Source organism: Elgaria multicarinata, chromosome 1 (genome assembly GCF_023053635.1).
Source record: "Elgaria multicarinata webbii isolate HBS135686 ecotype San Diego chromosome 1, rElgMul1.1.pri, whole genome shotgun sequence".
Classification (NCBI taxonomy): Eukaryota; Metazoa; Chordata; class Lepidosauria; order Squamata; family Anguidae; genus Elgaria; species Elgaria multicarinata.
The window spans coordinates 213,994,859-214,013,998 of record NC_086171.1 but is presented as its reverse complement, the minus strand read 5'-3'; the positions used below and the strand labels follow the sequence as shown (position 1 = coordinate 214,013,998).

General features: G+C 47.3%; 1 protein-coding gene across 1 annotated transcript in view; it reads right to left on the bottom strand.

Moving 5' to 3' along the window:
• Nucleotides 1-1,772: 1,772 nt before the first annotated feature.
• Nucleotides 1,773-19,140, bottom strand: part of SIRPB2 (signal regulatory protein beta 2) — an 84,644-nt gene continuing 67,276 nt past the window's right edge. The window contains exons 2-4 of the mRNA XM_063143357.1: nucleotides 10,196-10,540; nucleotides 5,116-5,442; nucleotides 1,773-1,948 (exon numbers count right to left, since the gene is read on the bottom strand). Coding sequence (XP_062999427.1) covers nucleotides 1,773-1,948; nucleotides 5,116-5,442; nucleotides 10,196-10,540 — 848 coding nt within the window. The remainder of the gene's footprint in view (nucleotides 1,949-5,115; nucleotides 5,443-10,195; nucleotides 10,541-19,140) is intronic.

The following is a 19,140-nucleotide window of genomic DNA, read 5'->3' as shown; positions in this document are numbered from 1 at the left end:
ACCTATGAAAAGAAATATACAGAAGTTAAAAATATGTTACAATATTAAAACATTAAACATTTAAAATACATCGACGGAGGCCCAGATTATTTGCCAAAGGCCTGCCGGAACGAAGTGAATTGTAAAATAAATTGATGAAGGTCTTGTTTTTCTTCAAGCCCCGTCTGAATTTCTAACCTTCAGTTGTGTCATCTCAGCCCCATCTTATTTAATGTTCTATTTCTATTGCTGTTTGATGCTTTCCTCTCCAGGATGACTTTTCATCATTGAACCCTGCCTGTTCTTTCCATATCACAGGGATTGTACTCTCTCTAGGCAGGGAATAGGTTATATCTAAATTCTGTGTATTGCCTAGGACACCATTTATGATATAAATGCTTTTTACTACCCTTTTCTGTAGTGGTAATACGCTACAGCAAAGGTTTCTGTAGCGTATTACCAATACAGGAAAGATTTCAGCACTCAGCCAATTGAAAAGATGGGGCACTAGGCCCAATTGAGAGTGCTATATATTATTATTTATTATTTATTTATATACCACCATCAGTGTATCATCAGACTCAACACACAGCCATAGCCTGTGGCAGAACTGGTGGGGAAATACATTGTTTTGGGTGTATATTTGTATTCTTTGTATATATGTATTCTTGGAGATGCTGGGTACATTTGTGAATGTTACCATCAATGGGGTTAAAATGAGGGTTCACAAATTGGCCTGCATGAAAACATCCAAATGTTTATATATCCTATCTCTGCTGAAACTTAAATTGTTGATGGTTTCCTAGCATTTCCGGGTCCCTTTAACCTAGAAGCTTCACACGACATTTCTTCATCTTTGGTGTAAAGAGTCAAACTCAGAAGAAACCCAGGCCATTGCTAGCCGAGGCGTTAGCGTGGTGTGAGGCCCGGTCTCCTTCCTGTGCATCCAGATGACGCACAGGGGATTCCGGGGTCAAGCCGGGCTAAGACCTCCCTTAACCTGGGATAAGCGGATTCGCTTATGGCCCGGCTTTTCCGCAGCCCCGGGCTGAGGCCGGGGCTGCGGAAAGTCTAGCGACTTCCGTGGCTTTTCCCGGCTGCTCGCTTACTCATGAGTAGCTGGGAGAAGCCACGGACTGGGCACAGCACTCCATAGGAGCACTGTGCCCATCGGGCCAGGGGGGGGATCATGGGGGGGGATCATGGGGGCCAGGGGAAAGACCGACCCGGCAGGAGAGGGAGGGAGAAGAACGGGCATCGGGGGCGGGGGAAGAACGGGCATCGGGGATGGGGTGGGGGAAGAAGAACGGGCACGGGCGACGGGGGAAGAAGAATGGGCACGGGGACAGCCATGGTGGACGGGCGGGGAGGATGGAGACAGGCCTGGCGGACAGGGGGAGGACGAGCGAGCGGGCAGGGGGGGATCAAACATTGGGGTGGAAATCAGGGGGAGCTGGGGACCCTTTATTTTTTAAAAAAAAACACCATACCTGTTCCGGCGGTGCGCTCCTGTGCACATGGCCCTTTAAGGGGCGAAAACCCGGAGCACGCGACGGGGCCGTGTTTACATCTGGAAAAGGGCGACGGCGTGCGCCAGCTGTAGCGCGCCGTCGCCCCTCCTCCCAGTCGGATTTTCTGGTAGGTCTAGCAAGGCCCCGCAGCTTCAGGGAAAATGCAGGGGCAAAGAGTTCAGTCATTTGCATTTTGACCGCATTTCTAAATCAGAGAGAGAGATGTGCAGGTCTTTCTCCCATTTCCCATCATGGACTGTTAGCTGGAGACAAAATGAAATCCTAAGCAGATCTCTTTGCCAAAGTCCTTTCCAGGGCAGGCGCAGCAGTATTTCCAGGAGTAACCTTGCTATGCTCTTTTCTCAGAAGAAAGCACACCAGGAAGGAGATGGCTACAATCTTAATCAAGAAAAATCCAATCCAGAGACCAAGGCTGGAAAATTCCAAGTGCCATCGAACTGTTGGGAAAAGAGAGCAGATCAGCTAATGTGGTTCACCATTCGCAATTAAAGTGCCCCCTGCCCCCGCTCCAGAAACCTTTTAATCCCCACCCCCCGTATCTTAAAGCGGGTGTTCCCCAAAGAGATGCCCGGGGAGGAATGCAGGGAGGGGGGGAGCAACCGGGAATGAAAGTGGGGGTAGAGGAAAGAAAGCGGGTGGAGGGGAGAAAGAAAACAAGTTTATGTAGGGTGACCCTATGAAAAGGAGGACCGGGCTCCTGTATCTTTAACAGTTGCATAGAAAAGGGAATTTCAGCAGGTGTCAATTGTATATATGGGGATCCTGGTGAAATTCCCTCTTTATCACAACATTTCAAGCTGCAGGAGCTATAGTAGAGTGACCAGATTTAAAAGAGGGCAGGGCTCCTGCAGCTTTAACTATTGTGATGAAGAGGGAATTTCACCAGGTGCTGCATGCATACAAATGACACCTGCTGAAATTCCCTTTTCAATACAACTGTTAAAGATACAGGAGCCCTGTCCTCCTTTTCATAGGGTCACCATAGTTTACTGGGAGTGTAGGAGTGACTGGGGCAGGGTGGTGGGGCAGAGTGACCTGGGGGAATGAAAGGAAGAGGCCAGACCAACTGGGAGGAAAAAGCAGGGTTGCACAGGGTTAGGAAACAAATAAGTGAATGAATTGGGTGCCAGTGAGAGGCACACGCATGCACACACAGACGAAAGTCAGTTCCAGGATTGGATAGATGAATAGATACCAATTTGGAAATATTAACTATAATTAGAAATACAGTCCCTCTCACTATGCAGAAGACGGACCAGGTGACCTGTATGCCCACTTGCTCAGTCCGCTATACAGGTACTAACTGTGGATGGGCAAATTGAAGGTGCTGTTGTTCTAGTTTCTTTGTTTTTTACGTGGATAAACAGCCTTTCAAACAGAGGCCTTGGATCAGTATTATTATTATTATTATTATTATTATTATTATTATTATTATTCGTGTTAGGGTGGTGCCGGCAGGATCAGTGATTTTTACTGTTCAAACTGTAATGGCCGATGACAGCAAGAGCTGATCCAGTTGTTGCAGCCCAACTTCAAACCAACCCAAGAGGCAAAGGAGGAAAGGCAAGGAAAAGGAACGGAACGCTGGAAACGAACCTGATCATCTCTACACCCAGATACAATTGGGCCTGGTGATGCTGCCTAGTAGTTAAGCCAGAAGTGGGAAACCTTTTAAAAGTCATGAGCCGTGTTATGTTGGAGAAAAGTGGTTGGGGTGGGCTTGAGTCCAAAGACAAAAACTGGGCAGGAATACCCTCCTCCCTTTCTGCCACCCTGTTTTCTCTCCCTAGAATCATAGAATAGAGTTGGAAGGGGCCTACAAGGCCATCGAGTCCAACCCCATGCTCAATGCAGGAATCCACCCTAAAGCATCCCTAACAGATGGTTGTCCAGCTGCCTCTTGAAGGCCTCTAGTGTGGGAGAGCCCACAACCTCCCTAGGTAACTGGTTCCATTGTCGTACTGCTCTAACAATCAGGAAGTTTTTCCTGATGTCCAGCTGGAATCTGGCTTCCTTTAACTTGAGCCCGTTATTCCGTGTCCCGCACTCTGGGAGGATCGAGAAGAGATGCTGGCCCTCCTTTGTGTGACAACCTTTTAAGTATTTGAAGAGTGCTCTCATGTCTCCCCTCCATCTTCTCTTCTCCAGGCTAAACATGCCCAGTTCTTTCCATCTCTCTTCATAGGGCTTTGTTTCCAGACCCCCTGATCATCCTGGTTGCCCTCTTCTGAACACGCTCCAGCTTGTCTGCGTCCTTCTTGAATTGTGGAGCCCAGAACTGGAAGCTGTCTACCCTTCATCATCCATTCATCCTCTCTCATATACACACCCATCCATACAGTGGTCCTACTAAGGCTGGACACTGGGGCCAACATCCAGAGCCCTGCAACCCAGCCAGGCCTCAAATGACCTCCCAGCTGCAGGTGGTGGGGCCAGTGGCAAACAGGCCCTGCGTCTCCACCTGGGCCCTGGCTACATCCTTTTCTTATTATTACTAAAAGTATTTTATAGTCCGGGCAGCCAGACATACATGATTCCAGATGCTCATTTTATTAATTTCACTTTATCCTTTTCTCTACCACAAAATGCCGCTTATTCCCAAGTCAAGGTGTTTAGCCTCAGGGCAGTGGAAGCAAAGGCCCTTTTATCCCTGTCATGATGGTGCTATGATTTAAGTGCGTTGGAAATGCAAAGTGTATTTGCTTTTTAGCAAGATTAATCAGCAGGGGTTTCTCCCCTGTAACATATCAGGAACGAAGTAGCAGTTTTAAAGCATGATGGGGTGGGGGTGGGGTGTAGAATAGGGTCAGGGTTGTGTGCTATGCAGAATGCAAGAAAACATTACTGGCAGCAGGGCCGGTGCCAGACTATTTTGCGCCCTAGGCAGGTACGCCTGCCCCTCCCCCCCAGCATTCTGGCTTCGCTTCGGCTGGGCGCCCACCCAGCCGAAGCGAAGCCAGGACCCTGGGGTGGGGTGGGGCCAGCAGGCGGGCAACTTCGGAAAGGCATGCCGCGCCGGAAGCTGCTCTGGGAGAGCAATTTCCGGGCGTGCCGTTCCGAAGCCGCCCCCCGTCCCAGCATTCTGGCTTCGCTTCGGCTGGGTGCGCACCCAGCCGAAGCGAAGCCAGGATGCTGGGGTGGGGATGGGGGCGGGCGTGGCTTCACTTTGGCTGAGTGGGCGCCCAGCCGAAGCAAAGCCAGGATGTTGGGGTGGGCGGGCGGCTTTGGAACGGTGCGCCCGGAAGCCGCCCTCTCAGAGCCGCTGTGGGAGAGCGGCTTCCGGGTGCGGCGTTCAGCGCACCCCCTTACTTTGGCGCTCTAGGCGGCCGCATGAGTGGCCTCTATGGAAGCGCCGGCCCTGACTGGCAGGCACTTATTCCCGCCCTAGGTAAACCTGACCTGTGAGAGCAAACGCTAGTACAGGGCGAGGCGGGGGGTAGGAGGAGTCCCACCGCAGGGCAACCTAGGAGGCAGTCAGCACAGGGGGTTAGGTGGGGCTCTGAAGGCAGCCTGCCCAGGGTCTCCAGAAATCTGGAGCTGTGGGGGTCTGAGCTGATGGGGAACAACAAAGGAACAATATTCTCCACTAGTTCCCACCACTCACCTTCTGTCACAAGCACCTTAGTTCCAGGCCCACATTCCTCATCAGTGTCATCGTTATGTCTTAACTTCTGCTTCACGCAGTAATAAGTCCCAGTATCCTCAAGAGAAACGTTACGGATGAGGATGGTGAAATCCGTGCTGGAGCCTTGGTATTCCCTCATCACTCTCTCAAACTTTCCAACATCTGCATAGATGAGCTTCCGACTGGGACCTTCCCCCAAGAACCACTTCACAGGTCCTGGGCGACCTCCACCGGTCACCGTACACTTCAGTCTAAGGGTCCCTCCTGCTGTTACTGAGGCATCCTGTGGCTGGACCACTTTTACCCCTTGGTCCTCAGCACCTGAAAAGACAAACGCCAACCTGCTGTTACAGCTCCTCCAAGCATCCTCTGTTGCGTTTGGGTTCAACAGTGGTCAACAAACAGCGGTGCATGCTCTGGGTGCAACGCACCTAGTGTCAAAAGGAAAAGAAAGGGGGAATCGATAGAGGGAGGACCTCTAAGCTTCCTAGACTGTCCTCTCATCTGTGCTGCCCTTCCTTCTCTTGCTGACCTCGCTTCCTGTTTCCACCTTCTTCATGTTCATAGAATCATAGCATAGCAGAGTTGGAAGGGGCCTACAAGGCCATCGAGTCCAACCCCCTGCTCAGTGCAGGAATCCACCCTAAAGCATCCCTGACAGACGGTTGTCCAGCTGCCTCTTGAAGGCCTCTAGTGTGGGAGAGCCCACCACCTCCCTAGGTCACTGGTTCCATTGTCGTACTGCTCTAACAGTCAGGAAGTTTTTCCTGATGTCAAGCTGGAATCTGGCTTCCTTTAACTTGAGCCCGTTATTCCGTGTCCTGCACTCTGGGAGGATCGAGAAGAGATCCTGGCCCTCCTCTGTGTGACAACCTTTTAAGTCTTTGAAGAGTGCTCTCATGTCTCCCCTCAATCTTCTCTTCTCCAGGCTAAACATGCCCAGTTCTTTCAGTCTCTCTTCATAGGGCTTTGTTTCCAGACCCCTGATCATCCTGGTTGCCCTCCTCTGTACATGCTCCAGCTTGTCTGCGTCCTTCTTGAATTGTGGAACCCAGAACTGGACGCAATACTCTAGATGAGGCCTAACCAGGGCCGAATAGAGAGGAACCAGTACCTCACGCAATTTGGAAGCTATACTTCTATTAATGCAGCCCAAAATAGCATTGGCCTTTCTTGCAGCCATATCGCACTGTTGGCTCATATTCAGCCTGCGATCTACAATAATTCCAAGATCCTTCTCGTTTGTAGTATTGCTGAGCCAAGTATCCCCCATCTTGTAACTGTGCCTTTGGTTTCTATCTCCTAAATGTAGAACTTGACATTTATCCCTATTAAATTTCATCCTGTTGTTTTCATCCCAGCATTCCAGCCTATCAAGATCACTTTGAAGTTTGTTTCTGTCTTCCAGGGTATTCGCTATCCCACCCAATTTTGTGTCATCTGCAAATTTGATAAGTGTTCCCTGCACCTCCTCGTCCAAATCATTAATAAAAATGTTGAAGAGCCCTGGGCCCAGGACTGAGCCCTGCGGTACCCCACTCGTTGCCTCTCCCAAGTTTGAGAAGTTTCTTGCCTCTCAAGTGAGAAGACGTCCCTTTGGGTCTCGCTCCATCTTGAGATGGGGGCCCTGCCATCCAACATGTATATCCTGCAATATTCCTTTGGCCCAGAGTCTCCAGTGTGATTTCTCGAGGGTAAAGCGTGCTCCTTCAGCCAGGATTTCACATAGCTTGGCCTTGTCAGGTTCTTGCTATCCTGTTAGCACATTCCTCCCTGAATGGGGCCATGTTGAAAATAATCACGTAAAAGGTTGAAGGCCATTTCCAGATCAGTGACAAATGTGAAATTAAAGCACCGCTTTCCACACCTCGATGCACCTGTACTGAAGACCCTGAATAATACATCCTGAATCTCGATTCACAAAGGTTTCCGGGACATGGCGCATGACCAGACTGAACACTGTTTACCTTTCCCTTCACCCCATTCATTTGCTGCAGCTTTTGGAGTTAATTCAGTTGCCTCTCCATGGGGTGGGAAATTGTGTAAGAAAGTAGTGTTTGAACAAAACAAGCCTGAATACAGCGAAATTTAAGGACGGCTAAATTTCTAAAAATCAGGGGATGAACCAATGTTTCAACCTTGGTATTCCTAAAGCCCTACTTAGGACCTCTCATGGTGTTGAGATTTATCTTTTTATCTATAAAAATGACAGCGTATTTTTATATATATATATATATATATATATATATATATATATATATATGTATAAACCTCAAATTTTAAAAGAATTCCTAAAAATCAGGGGATGGACCAATATGCTTCAAACTTGGCAGAGATGAAGCCCTACTGAAGCCAATTTTCATGTCTGTCTGTGCTTGAGAAAGGGTCCGAATCAATCCAAATCAATTCGGACCATGCCGATTCATTTCAGACTGATTCGGACCTGTTTTGATTCACTTCAGATCTGTTTCAAAGCCCTCCGAGTCACCCTGATTCACCTCAGATTCGGGATTCGTATCCAAAGCGATGCAGAGCCCTAATTGAAATTATCTAACCGGATAGCTACTAGCAGGTTAAAATGCAACCCCATACTTAGAAGGAAGCACCATTGAGTTCAGTGGGGCTTACTCCCGGGGAAGTGTGATTCGGGCCCCCAACCCCAAACTCAGTAAATGTTTGGGGATGTACTGATGGATCAACATGATGGAGCCTGTTTTCACTAGAGCTGTGAGCAAGCGGCCTCTCAAAATTCTCCACCCTATTTGTGGGTAAAGAAATTGGAGGGGCAATTTCACTGAATTTCTCCAGAGGGAGGAGAAATTCTCCAACAGTTTCACACAGGTAGGTGCCACCATTGCCAAGGGTTGCAGAACAGCTTCTTTTTGAAAGGGGCTTTCATTTTTCTACCTTATTCACTGGGCATTCTATAATTTATTTTGAAGGTGCGTTGGTGCTGTTTTTTCTTTTCTTTAACTAAACACTGTGAGGTGGCTGAGGGTACTAGGGCTGTGCACAGGGGCCCCGAACCTCCCCCGATCTGCTCCAGAACTGGATCCGGAGCGAGATCCAGAGGTCCAGATTGATATTCAGCACCCATTTTGCCCCCACTTCCCCACTTACTTGCCTCCGCGGCAGACAGCGGAGGCAGGTAAGTGGGGAAAGGGGAACAAAACGGGGGCTGAATAAGCCCCCTCCCCCCTTACTGGCTCCACTGTCCTCTGCCGCACAGACCTTGGTGGACGCTGGAACCAGGTAAGCTCCCCTCTCCCCAGGTAAGCCCCCCTCCCCCCTTACCTGGCTCCGCTGCTGTTGCTGCATGGACTGCAGTGGCGGCAGCGGAGCCAGGTAAGTCCCCTCTCCCACTTACCTGGGTCCATCACGGTCCAGGCGGCAGCTTCAACTGACGCTGGGGCCTAAGGCCGGAAACAGGTTGCACCCGGATCGAGATGGACCCAGTTAAGTCCCCCTCCCCCAGGTAAGCCCCCTCCCCCTTACCTGGCTCCGTTACTGCACGGACTGTGGTAGTGGTGGCAGAGCCAGGTAAGCCCCCTCCCCCCAGGTAAGCCCCCTCCCCCCTCCCCCACTTACCTGGCTCCGTCGCAGTCCGTGTAGCAGCTTCAACTGACGCCACAGCCTGTTTCCGGCCATAGGCCTTGGCGTCAGTTGAAGCCGCCGCCCAGACTGCAATGGACCCAGGTAATCCCCCTCCCCCCTTACCTGGCTCCGAAGCTTCAGCTCGGTCTGAACCGCTTCGGACTGGTCCGAACCACTTCAGGCCGATCTGGACCTCCCCTTATCCTCTCCGGAACCGGGCTTCGGAGGTCCGGGTTGGCCCACTCCGCTTTGGATCCGGGGATCCGTGACGGAGCGGAGCACACCCGTAGAGGGTACTGACTATATTTTTCTTCCTATTACACATCTCACGATTGGTCTACAGTCTCCCAGGCTGTCTGCACTCGCTGATCTGAAATGGCCCTACGGGAGGAATAAATCCATGATGTCTTTCCCTGGGCAGGAAGTGTAGAAATCTAAGGAGGCTGCAAGCTGTCAGAGAAGTGATTGTACAATGAATGTCAGGACACACACACACACCTCGGCCATCTCATAAGTAAAAAAACCCACAAGAACTCAGAACCAAACCTGTGAAAATTTCTCCTAAATTTCTTCTCCTTTGAATTTCTTTTTGAAAGCAATTCCTTTTCGATCAAATTGAATGAGAATGGTCGAAATTCTCATGGGAGAAACTTTAGGCACAGTACTAGATTTCACAGAGTAGCCCAGAAAGCAAAAGAAGGTGCTACAGAAACATCCAGAAGCATTTAAGCTCTTCTCGATCCTCCCAGAGTACAGGACATGGAATAATGGGCTCAAGTGACAGGAAGCCAGATTCCAGCTGGACATCAGGAAAAACGTCCTGACTGTTAGAGCGGTACGACAATGGAACCAGTTCCCTAGGGAGGTTGTGGGCTCTCCCACACTAGAGGCCTTCAAGAGGCAGCTGGACAACCATTTGTCAGGGATGCTTTAGGGTTGATTCCTGCATTGAGCAGAGGGTTGGACTCGATGGCCTTGTAGTCCCCTTCCAACTCTGCTATTCTATGATTCTATGATAGCACTCTTGAAATACTTGAAAGGTTGTCACACAGAGGAGGGCCAGGATCGCTTCTCGATCATCCCACAGTGCAGGACATAGAATAACAGGCTCAAGTTACAGGTAGCCAGATTCCGGCTGGACATCAGGAAAAATGTCCTGACTGTTAGAGCGGTACGACAATGGAACCAGTTACCTAGGGAGGTGGTGGGCTCTCCCACACTAGAGGCCTTCAAGAGGCAGCTGGACAACCATCTGTCAGGGATGCTTTAAGGTAGATTCCTGCAACGAGCAGAGGTTTGGACTCGATGGCTTTGTAGGCCCCTTCCAACTCTTCTATTCTATGATTCTATGACTTTGCAAGGTTCTTCAGCCCCCCCCCCCCCCACCTGTGTTTTGTCTAGTTAGCAACCAGGCTAAGACGGGAAGTTCCTCCCCCCATCCCATAAGGGCTTTTCCTGCACTTACCAACCACAGAGACCACCGTGCCCTTCCCAGAGGCTTCTTCCGTCTCCCCTGTGGCTCTTGCTCTGTACTTCACACAGTAATACATCCCGGCATCCTCTGGCTGCATGTCTCTGATGCTGATGGTGAAGTCTGCGTCCGATTCTGGGGAAACCCTGCTCACCCGGGGAGGAAAAGACTCATTTTGACTATAAACGGGTCGCTGCTGTCTGTCTGAGCCCTTGTGCCATCTCACGCCTCCTGGTGGATCAGTCCCTTTCAGTTTGCAAGTCAGAGTGACGGTCTGTCCTAACGACACTGACAAGGATTCCGGAGACTGCAACACCTCCACCTTCTGTCCTTTGGCACCTGCAAGGAAATGAATCTACTATCATCTTCTGTTGACTCCGGACAGTGGAGTTTTTGGTCCTCAGGGTGTCTGGGATAGGATTTCCATTATCCACAGTTTTAGGTTTGCCCACAGAAGAAGATTATGCAGAAGGCTGTTAATGATCAAGGTCAGCCACCTGGACTTTGGCAAGGCGTTTTGTGGGGTGACTTGATTGCCAATTATTGGCTAAATTGGTTGTACAGATAATCTGTTGTATGTGTATATATATATACATATACATACATACATATATATATATATATATATATATATATATATATATGTCCAGTGCATGAATGTACCTTACTTCTCTCCTGTATGTGCTGTTATACTGTAAGTATTGTGTTATGTGCCACGTATGCTGTAAATATATTTTTATCAAACTATGTTAAGCCTCAGTAAATGTTATTGAAGAACTCAAGCTTCTGGTTATCTTCGCTGTCTTTGGCTGTGTCTCCGCACACTAAAATCTTCCAGCTGTCTTCTCTAAAACAAGAGAAACTTATTATTATTATTATTATTATTATTATTATTATTATTTATTTATTTATATAGCACCATCAATGTACATGGTGCTGTACAGAGTAAAACAGTAAATAGCAAGACTCTGCCGCATAGGCTTACAATCTAATAAAATCATAGTAAAACAATAAGGAGGGGAAGAGAATGCAAACAGGCACAGGGTAGGGTAAGCAGGCACAGGGTAGGGTAAAACTAACAGTATAAGCTTAGTTACCTCATAGAATCATAGAATCATAGAATAGCACAGTTGGAAGGGGCCTACAAGGCCATCGAGTCCAACCCTCTGCTCAATGCAGGAATCAACCCTAAAGCATCCCTGACAGAAGTTTTTTCTGATGTCCAGCTGGAATCTGACTTCCTGTAACTTCAGCCCGTTATTCCGTGTCCTGTACTCTGGGAGGATGGAGAAGAGATCCTGGCCCTCCTCTGTGTGAGAACCCTTTAAGTATTTGAAGAGTGCTATCATATCTCCCCTCAATCTTCTCTTCTCCAAGCTAAACATGCCCAGTTCGACACAGGGCAGGCAAAAGAGGAGGCCGGGGCAGCTTGCAGAACCGAGGCGAGCACAGCCCTGCTCTTCCCGTTTTTTGCCTTGATCATGCTCACAAGTATTTAAGCTCCAAGCTGTGATATCCTTACTTTACATTAACTGGTATCATTTCGCCTGGCACCTACGCTATATTCTTTTAGACGCCAGGTGAAGACCCGTTTTATTCTCCCAGTATTTAAACAGCCTATAAATCAATTTTAACTTGGCTGTTTTAAATTTGTAATTTAAATTTGTATTTCTTGCATTGCTGCTGTTTTGATCTTGGTTGTGCTTTTATATTGTATGTTGCCAAAACCTGGCCCTGGCCCTGACTCGAACACAGGCCTACCCCACCAGTCAGGTTCTTGCCGTAATATTCTCCTCGGACGGAACTTCTCCACAGCTGGAAATCTGAGCATGGTGGCAAGTCCATTTTCTACATTTTAGCACTCACCAACAAGGAGCAGGAGAAGGAGCAGCAGCTGAAATGGACGCGGCCACCCAGAGAAGGGGCTTGAAGCAGCCATCGGGGTGGCAGGCAGGAGACCCTTCTAAACTCTTTCTCACTTCATCTCATTCCCCATCAAATCTTCTTTCTTTGAAGAATGAAGAGGAAATGGTCACTTCCTCCTTCTAAATCTGAATAAATGAGGTTGCCTTTAGATTCCTGCACACACCCATTGGCGTGCGGACAACAGGTTCAAAGGGTTCAGTTGAACACCCTAATCTGCCGCCACTGCCGCCATGTTGCGGTAGAAGGGCCGGTGCTAGCTGTAGGAAAGAGCGACAAATTCAGCTGCTCCACACCCCGCTCCTCCTCTGGAAGGCTTTTTTCACCGGTGCAGCTACTGTCTCTTTCACTCACTCACTCACTCAGCCGCTCCCTGCTCCCAGCTGCTCTGCCTGACCTCTCGCGAGACAGTTGCTGAACAAGGTGGGAGCAGCAGCCACGCTGGGGCCAGGAAGCAGCACGTGGTGGAGCCAAGGAGGGGACTGTTTCTGTAAGGAGTAAGATTGACCCTCCTCTCGTCATCAGCCCTGCTGGTACTGTAATGTTTGGGAGAGAGAGAGAGAGAGAGAGAGAAGCTGTCTGTTTACGTGCCTCCTCTCCTCATCGCTGCCCCACCGCCCAGCCCAGTCTGGACTCCAGCAAGAGAAAAGAAAGTGGGAAGGGGGGAGAACCACAATGCCCCCCCCCCAGGACCTCCTGGCTAAGGAGGGTTCATTCAGCAGCACCTTTTTCAGAATGCTTGCTAAAACAATTCCTATCTGCCCTTGCTTATTTTAGGGTGTCCAACCCCCTTTTTTCAAGCCGTTCTTTTGGTAAACATGGGAGGTGTGTATCTTGTGTCGCTTTAAAACAGAGCCGCAGCACAATCCTATGTACGTCTACTCAGAAGTAAGCCCCACTGAGATCAATCAAACTTACTCTGAGGTAAATGTGCCTAGGATGCAGCCTGAAAACGAAGAGAGGATGACAAAAATGACAGGAGAAAAATAACTGTAGAAACAGAATAGCAAGGTAACTGTGGGATATTTAAGCATATTTAAAGACAATAAGTACAGTGAAATTAGTGTTCCTCTACTTCAGTCCCAATCAAATAATTACAACAATGCAGTACAGATTATTTGTTAATTAAAAAAATACAGTTTACTTCAGTTTTCGTTTATTTCTTTTGTTTGATGAATGAAAAAAAGTCCTTTATTACTGTATATTCAATCAATGTTTACCTAAAAAAAAAAATCCTTGGCCGAACCACCTAATGAAATGTGCTGCGCACGCCTATGCACACACCCTACCTCTCTGAATAGTAGGATGCTTCATGGAGGTTGGTTTCTGTAAGAAAAAGGAAAGACCTGAAGATATTGCTAATATCTGCTGGCAGTCGTCAGATAAGAACAAGTAGATAACGTTCCCCAAATGTTACATCTGTGTGACAACAGCCACAAAGACTTCGGTAAAGCCTATGCAAGTATTACAGTGGAGAACTGGAAATTCACATTTGAAAGGAGGACTCTCTGCCTCATAGAGCTGTTCTACACAAGGCGTTTATTGAGCCCTCGTGATTCCTTACTCATCGTTGTTGATGGGCCTTTGAGATGGCATCATATGATCCTCCAGTTTCACTTCTGTTTTTTGCAGACCACTTTCTCCCCCCACCCACCCGGCTTTTATTTTTATTTTTTTTAGAGTGGGGAAAGTGGGTGGTGGTTGTTTTTTAGAATGGGCAAAATGGCCCTGTCTCTCCTTGTGAATTTGAACCATTCCTCTATAGCACAGGGCAGCCTAGGAGCAGAAAACCAGGGAAGGAAAAGCTTCTTGTGTAGAGCTGAGATCTCAATTTTGTCCGAATGTAGATACAGCAATTAACAGCCTTTATTATTATTATTATTATTATTATTATTATTATTTATTTATTTATTTATTTATTTATTTATATAGCACCATCAATGTACATGGTGCTGTACAGAGTAAAACAGTAACTAGCAAGGCCCTGCCGCATAGGCTTACATTCTAATAAAACCATAATAAAACAATAAGGAGGGGAAGAGAAAGCAAACAGGCACAGGGTAGGGTAAACAGGCACTGGGTAGGGTAAAACTAACAGTATAAAGTCAGAACAAAATCAAGTTTTAAAAGCTTTAGGAAAAAGAAAAGTTTTTAGCTGAGCTTTAAAAGCTGCGGTTGAACTTGTAGTTCTCAAATGTGTGGAAAAACGCACTCTGGCAACTACACCCGTTGAAATTCCCTCTTCTTCTCAACAATGGGATCCTAGTGATATAGGGCGGGATAAAAATGTAATAATAATAATAATAATAATAATAATACAGTTTCAGGACAGGAGCACTCTCTTCGTTTGCATCTAGCCACGCTAAAGTGCTTAAGAAGGTTTATGAGTTAACGCTGTTGAATCCCAGACACGTCCTTGTAGAGATTGTATGTTAAGGCTTTATTTATTTATTACATTTCTATACTGCCCTATAGCCAAAGCTCTCTGGGTGCTTCACAACAATTAAACAACTCTTCCTATTAGTTTATTGTGATGGGGTGAGTTTGTAGAGGAATAACATCATCCCCTTGGTCCAATCCAGGGAGAGATTGGAAATGACTTTTGCAAGGTTATTTAAAAAAAACCCTTTGTATAGCACATCACTAAAACCTCTTTCTATTAGTCCACGGTGGCATGGTGAGTTCATAGAGTAGTCACATGACCCCAATTAGGTGAACATCCCCCCCTGACCCTGCTCCTCACCCCACCCCCGAGGGCCCTGGACTCCCTCCCCCATCCCGGCTCCTTCTCTGTTGTTGTTGTTATTATTATTATTATTATTATTATTATTATTATTATTATTTATTGCATTTTTATACCGCCCAATAGCCGAAGCTCCCTAGGCGGTTCACAAAAACGAAAACAATTCAAAGTGTAAAACAAACAGTATAAAAACATGATATAAAATACACATTAAAACGGATTAAAACATAACATACATGATTAAAACATCCTGAAAACATCCTAAAATTCCACTGGATAGGCCTGCCGGAATAGAGCAGTCTTTATTGCTTTTTTAAATTCTAAAAGACTATCAAGTTGACGAATCTCCTCCGGCAGGCCATTCCACGGTCTGGGAGCAGCAGAAGAGAAGGTCCTCTGGGTAACAGTTGTTAATCTAGTTTTTGCTAGCTGAAGTGGATTCTTCCCAGAGGACCTGAGTGTGTGGGGCGGATTGTATGGGAGAATGTGATCCCGCAGGTAGCCTGGACCCAAACCATGTAGGGTTTTAAAGGTAATAACCAACACTTTGTACTTCGGCCGGAAACTAATCGGCAGCCATTGAAGAGATTTTAAAACTGGTGTAATGTGGTCACCCCTAGGTGTACCAGTGACTAGCCTGGCTGCAATATTTTGGACTAATCGAAGTTTCCGGACTAGGCACAGAGGTAGCCCCATGTAGAGCACATTACAGAAGTCGAGCCTCGAAGTTACCAGCGTGTGCACCACCGTCTTTAGGTCTTCCGACTCTAAGAAGGGGCGCAGCTGGTGTATCAGCCGAAGCTGATAGCAGGCACTCCTGGCCGTCACATCTATCTGGGCTGTCATTTGGAGTGACGGATCCAGAAGCACCCCCAAGCTGCGAACACAGTCTTTCAGGGGGAGTGTAGCCCCATCCAGAACCGGTTGACACACCTCCAAACCTAGGTTCTGGCCTTTGACAGCGAGCACCTCCGTCTTGTCTGGATTCAGCTTCAGTTTGTTTTTCCTCATCCAGCCCATACTACTCGTGGGGAAGAGGGAAGAAGCCGGGACAGATGCCCACACCACCTGCAGTCCTCGGGATCATCCCAGGACCGCATGTAAAATGGGGATAACTGAGGTCTCAGTTATCCTGGGGAAATGGTGGGATCATCCCTCCCTGATCCCGGGATCCCCTGTGCGTCATTTGGACACACAGGGATGATCTCGGGATGATCCCTCCAAAAAAACAATGGTGTAAACATGTCTATTCAGAAGTAAATCCTACTGTGTTCAATGGGACTTACTACCAGGTAAGTGAGTATAAGACTACAGCCATAATTACAAATTGTGAGCTTCAGTAATTTTACCCCGAAAGTATTTCTGTTAACCGCCCAGAGAGCCCTGGCTATGGGAGCGGTATATAAGTGCAACAAAAAAATAAAAAAATATTTTTTCAAGTAAATAACCTCCAGCACATTTTTAAAATAACTAACAACATGTGAACACCATAGATCTGGTTCAAGAACATGGAAGAAGCAGGTGAGGAGGCGAGAAAGAAAAATGTATTTCACAAAACTTTCACATATGCTGGCCACATAGGCATGGAGGACACAAATAAGTAAAAAAAACTTATCTTGACCCCTTACAATTAAGACGGTGAGATGGGAGAAAGGGGTGGATGTATTGGTGACCGTATTACTGTCAATAGTCACATGAAATATGAAAACAACTGAAGTATTTTTTTAAAAACCTTTAATATACTGAGCAAAATAGCTACTCTGTATAGTTCAAGTATATATAAACTATGTGGTATTACATTAAAACATCAATAGAAATGATAAAGAACAAAGAAACGATAAAAAACCAAACACGTTTCGACCATGCAAGGTCTTCTTCAAGGTCTTTCTTCTGCAAGAAAGGCCAATGCTATTTTGGGCTGCATTCATAGAAGTATAGCTTCCAAATAACGTGAGGTACTGGTTCCTCTCCATTCGGCCTTGGTTAGGCCTCATCTAGAGTATTGCGTCCAGTTCTGGGCTCCACAATTCAAGAAGGACGCAGACAAGCTGGAGCGGGTTCAGAGGAGGGCAACCAGGATGATCAGGGGTCTGGAAACAAAGCCCTATGAGGAGAGACTGAAAGAACTGGGCATGTTTAGCCTGGAGAAGAGAAGATTGAGGGGAGACATGATAGCACTCTTCAAATACTTAAAAGGTTGTCACACAGAGGAGGGCCAGGATCTCTTCTCGATCCTCCCAGAGTGCAGGACACGGAATAACGGGCTCAAGTTAAAGGAAGCCAGATTCCAGCTGGACATCAGGAAAATCAGCTGGACATCCTGACTGTTAGAGCAGCACGGCAATGGAATCAGTTCCCTAGGGCGGCTCTCCCACACTAGAGGCCTTCAAGAGGCAGCTGGACAGCCTTCTGTCAGGGATGCTGTAGGGTGGATTCCTGCATTGAGCAGGGGGTTGGACTCGATGGCCTTGTAGGCCCCTTCCAACTCTGCCATTCTGTGATTCTATGATCTTTGATTGAAAATGTCGGGAGTAACTTTAAAATTGTCAGAAATCATCAATCCTTCCTTTCACCCTCCCCCACATTATGTAGCCCCCTGCATCAGTGAAAAGCCACTCTGGATGCCTCCCTGCCCCTGGAAATCCTTTTTGTGGGGCACTAGAGAGAGAACGTGGGGGAAATTAGCATCTCCTGGCCCTGCATTCCCATTGCAGCACCAGGACCTTTGGATCTAAGCCATCAAGTATCTCTGGGTCACCTTAGACTTTCGCTATTCAGAAATCTCCTGTAGCAAAAAATTAAAGCATTTGCTTCCTTTCTTTTCCACATACATATGTGGTTCCTGCTGGACATATCCAACATCTTCACTGCACTTCCAGCAAATAGAGTTACAGCCAGCATTCACTTTCTAAAGCTTGATTGGCTCATTCTTTTAATCCACATCCTGCCTATTTCTTTTAATCCCCTGCAAGGGCAAGATGGCAGCAGGAGAGATGTAGACCAGGTCTAGGTAGCGCTCTCCACCAGCCTCTCTTCCTTGGGTCTCAGAGCTGTGTGTCTCAGGTTCATCTCGCCCTGTGTTATTTTTAGGAAAAAGTATAACAGAAAAAGAGCAGCTATCATTTTGCCCAGGACAAGTCCAATCCAGAGACCGGGGTCGGACAACAGCGACTGACCTGCAAGGAAAAAACGGTAGATCAGCTGATGAATGGGTACCGACAAGGAGAGACCCTGCACCATAACAAGGAGAGACCCTGCACCATAACAAGGGGAGACCCTGCACCATAACAAGGAGAGACCCTGCACCATTACAAGGAGAGACCCTGCACCATTACAAGGAGAGACCCTGCACCATTACAAGGAGAGACCCTGCACCATAACAAGGAGAGACCCTGCACCATAACAAGGAGAGACCCTGCACCATAACAAGGAGAGACCCTGCTCCATAACAAGGAGAGACCCTGCACCATTACAAGGAGAGACCCTGCACCATTACAAGGAGAGACCCTGCACCATTACAAGGAGAGACCCTGCACCATTACAAGGAGAGACCCTGCACCATTACAAGGAGAGACCCTGCACCATTACAAGGAGAGACCCTGCACCATAACAAGGAGAGACCCTGCACCATAACAAGGAGAGACCCTGCACCATAACAAGGAGAGACCCTGGCACATATTCAAGGTACATGGATGTGCACGTGGAGCTTCATGAGCGATTCATTCATTTCAATACTGAGAAATATTCTACCTGTTGCTCCTTTTGTTCATGTGAATTTTTAAATTGGAATATGTTTAAATTATTTGTAAGTTCTTATAACAGCTTATTGCTTATTCTTGCTGCCATTTCATCCCTTTAGTCCTGGCTGTGCTTTTGTCATGCTCTCTTCTGGCTCTGGTCATGGGGAGTGGAGAAGACTGAGTCCAAACATTCAAAGCAAGGAAGGACAATCCCAAATCCAATCGAACAGGGCGCTCCAACTAGTTTGGGCTTCGGTGTGTTTAATTGTAAAATTGCATCAGACTCAGAATGGTGCAATACCATATATTGAGGCACGCAGTGCTCTCAGAGTTGATCTGTGTAGTTTCCATCAACTGAGAAGAATAAAGAACTATCTAAAACCATCGCTATCCTAATAAAGACTTGTTGGCTTGGCAGCTACAGCAGGCTTTCCACTGAATACTCTTTGGCAGGGAACAATTTTCAGAATGACTGGATGGCATGCATCTCCAAAAGTAAAGGCAATGCCCTAAAAAGAAATGCAGTATGTCAA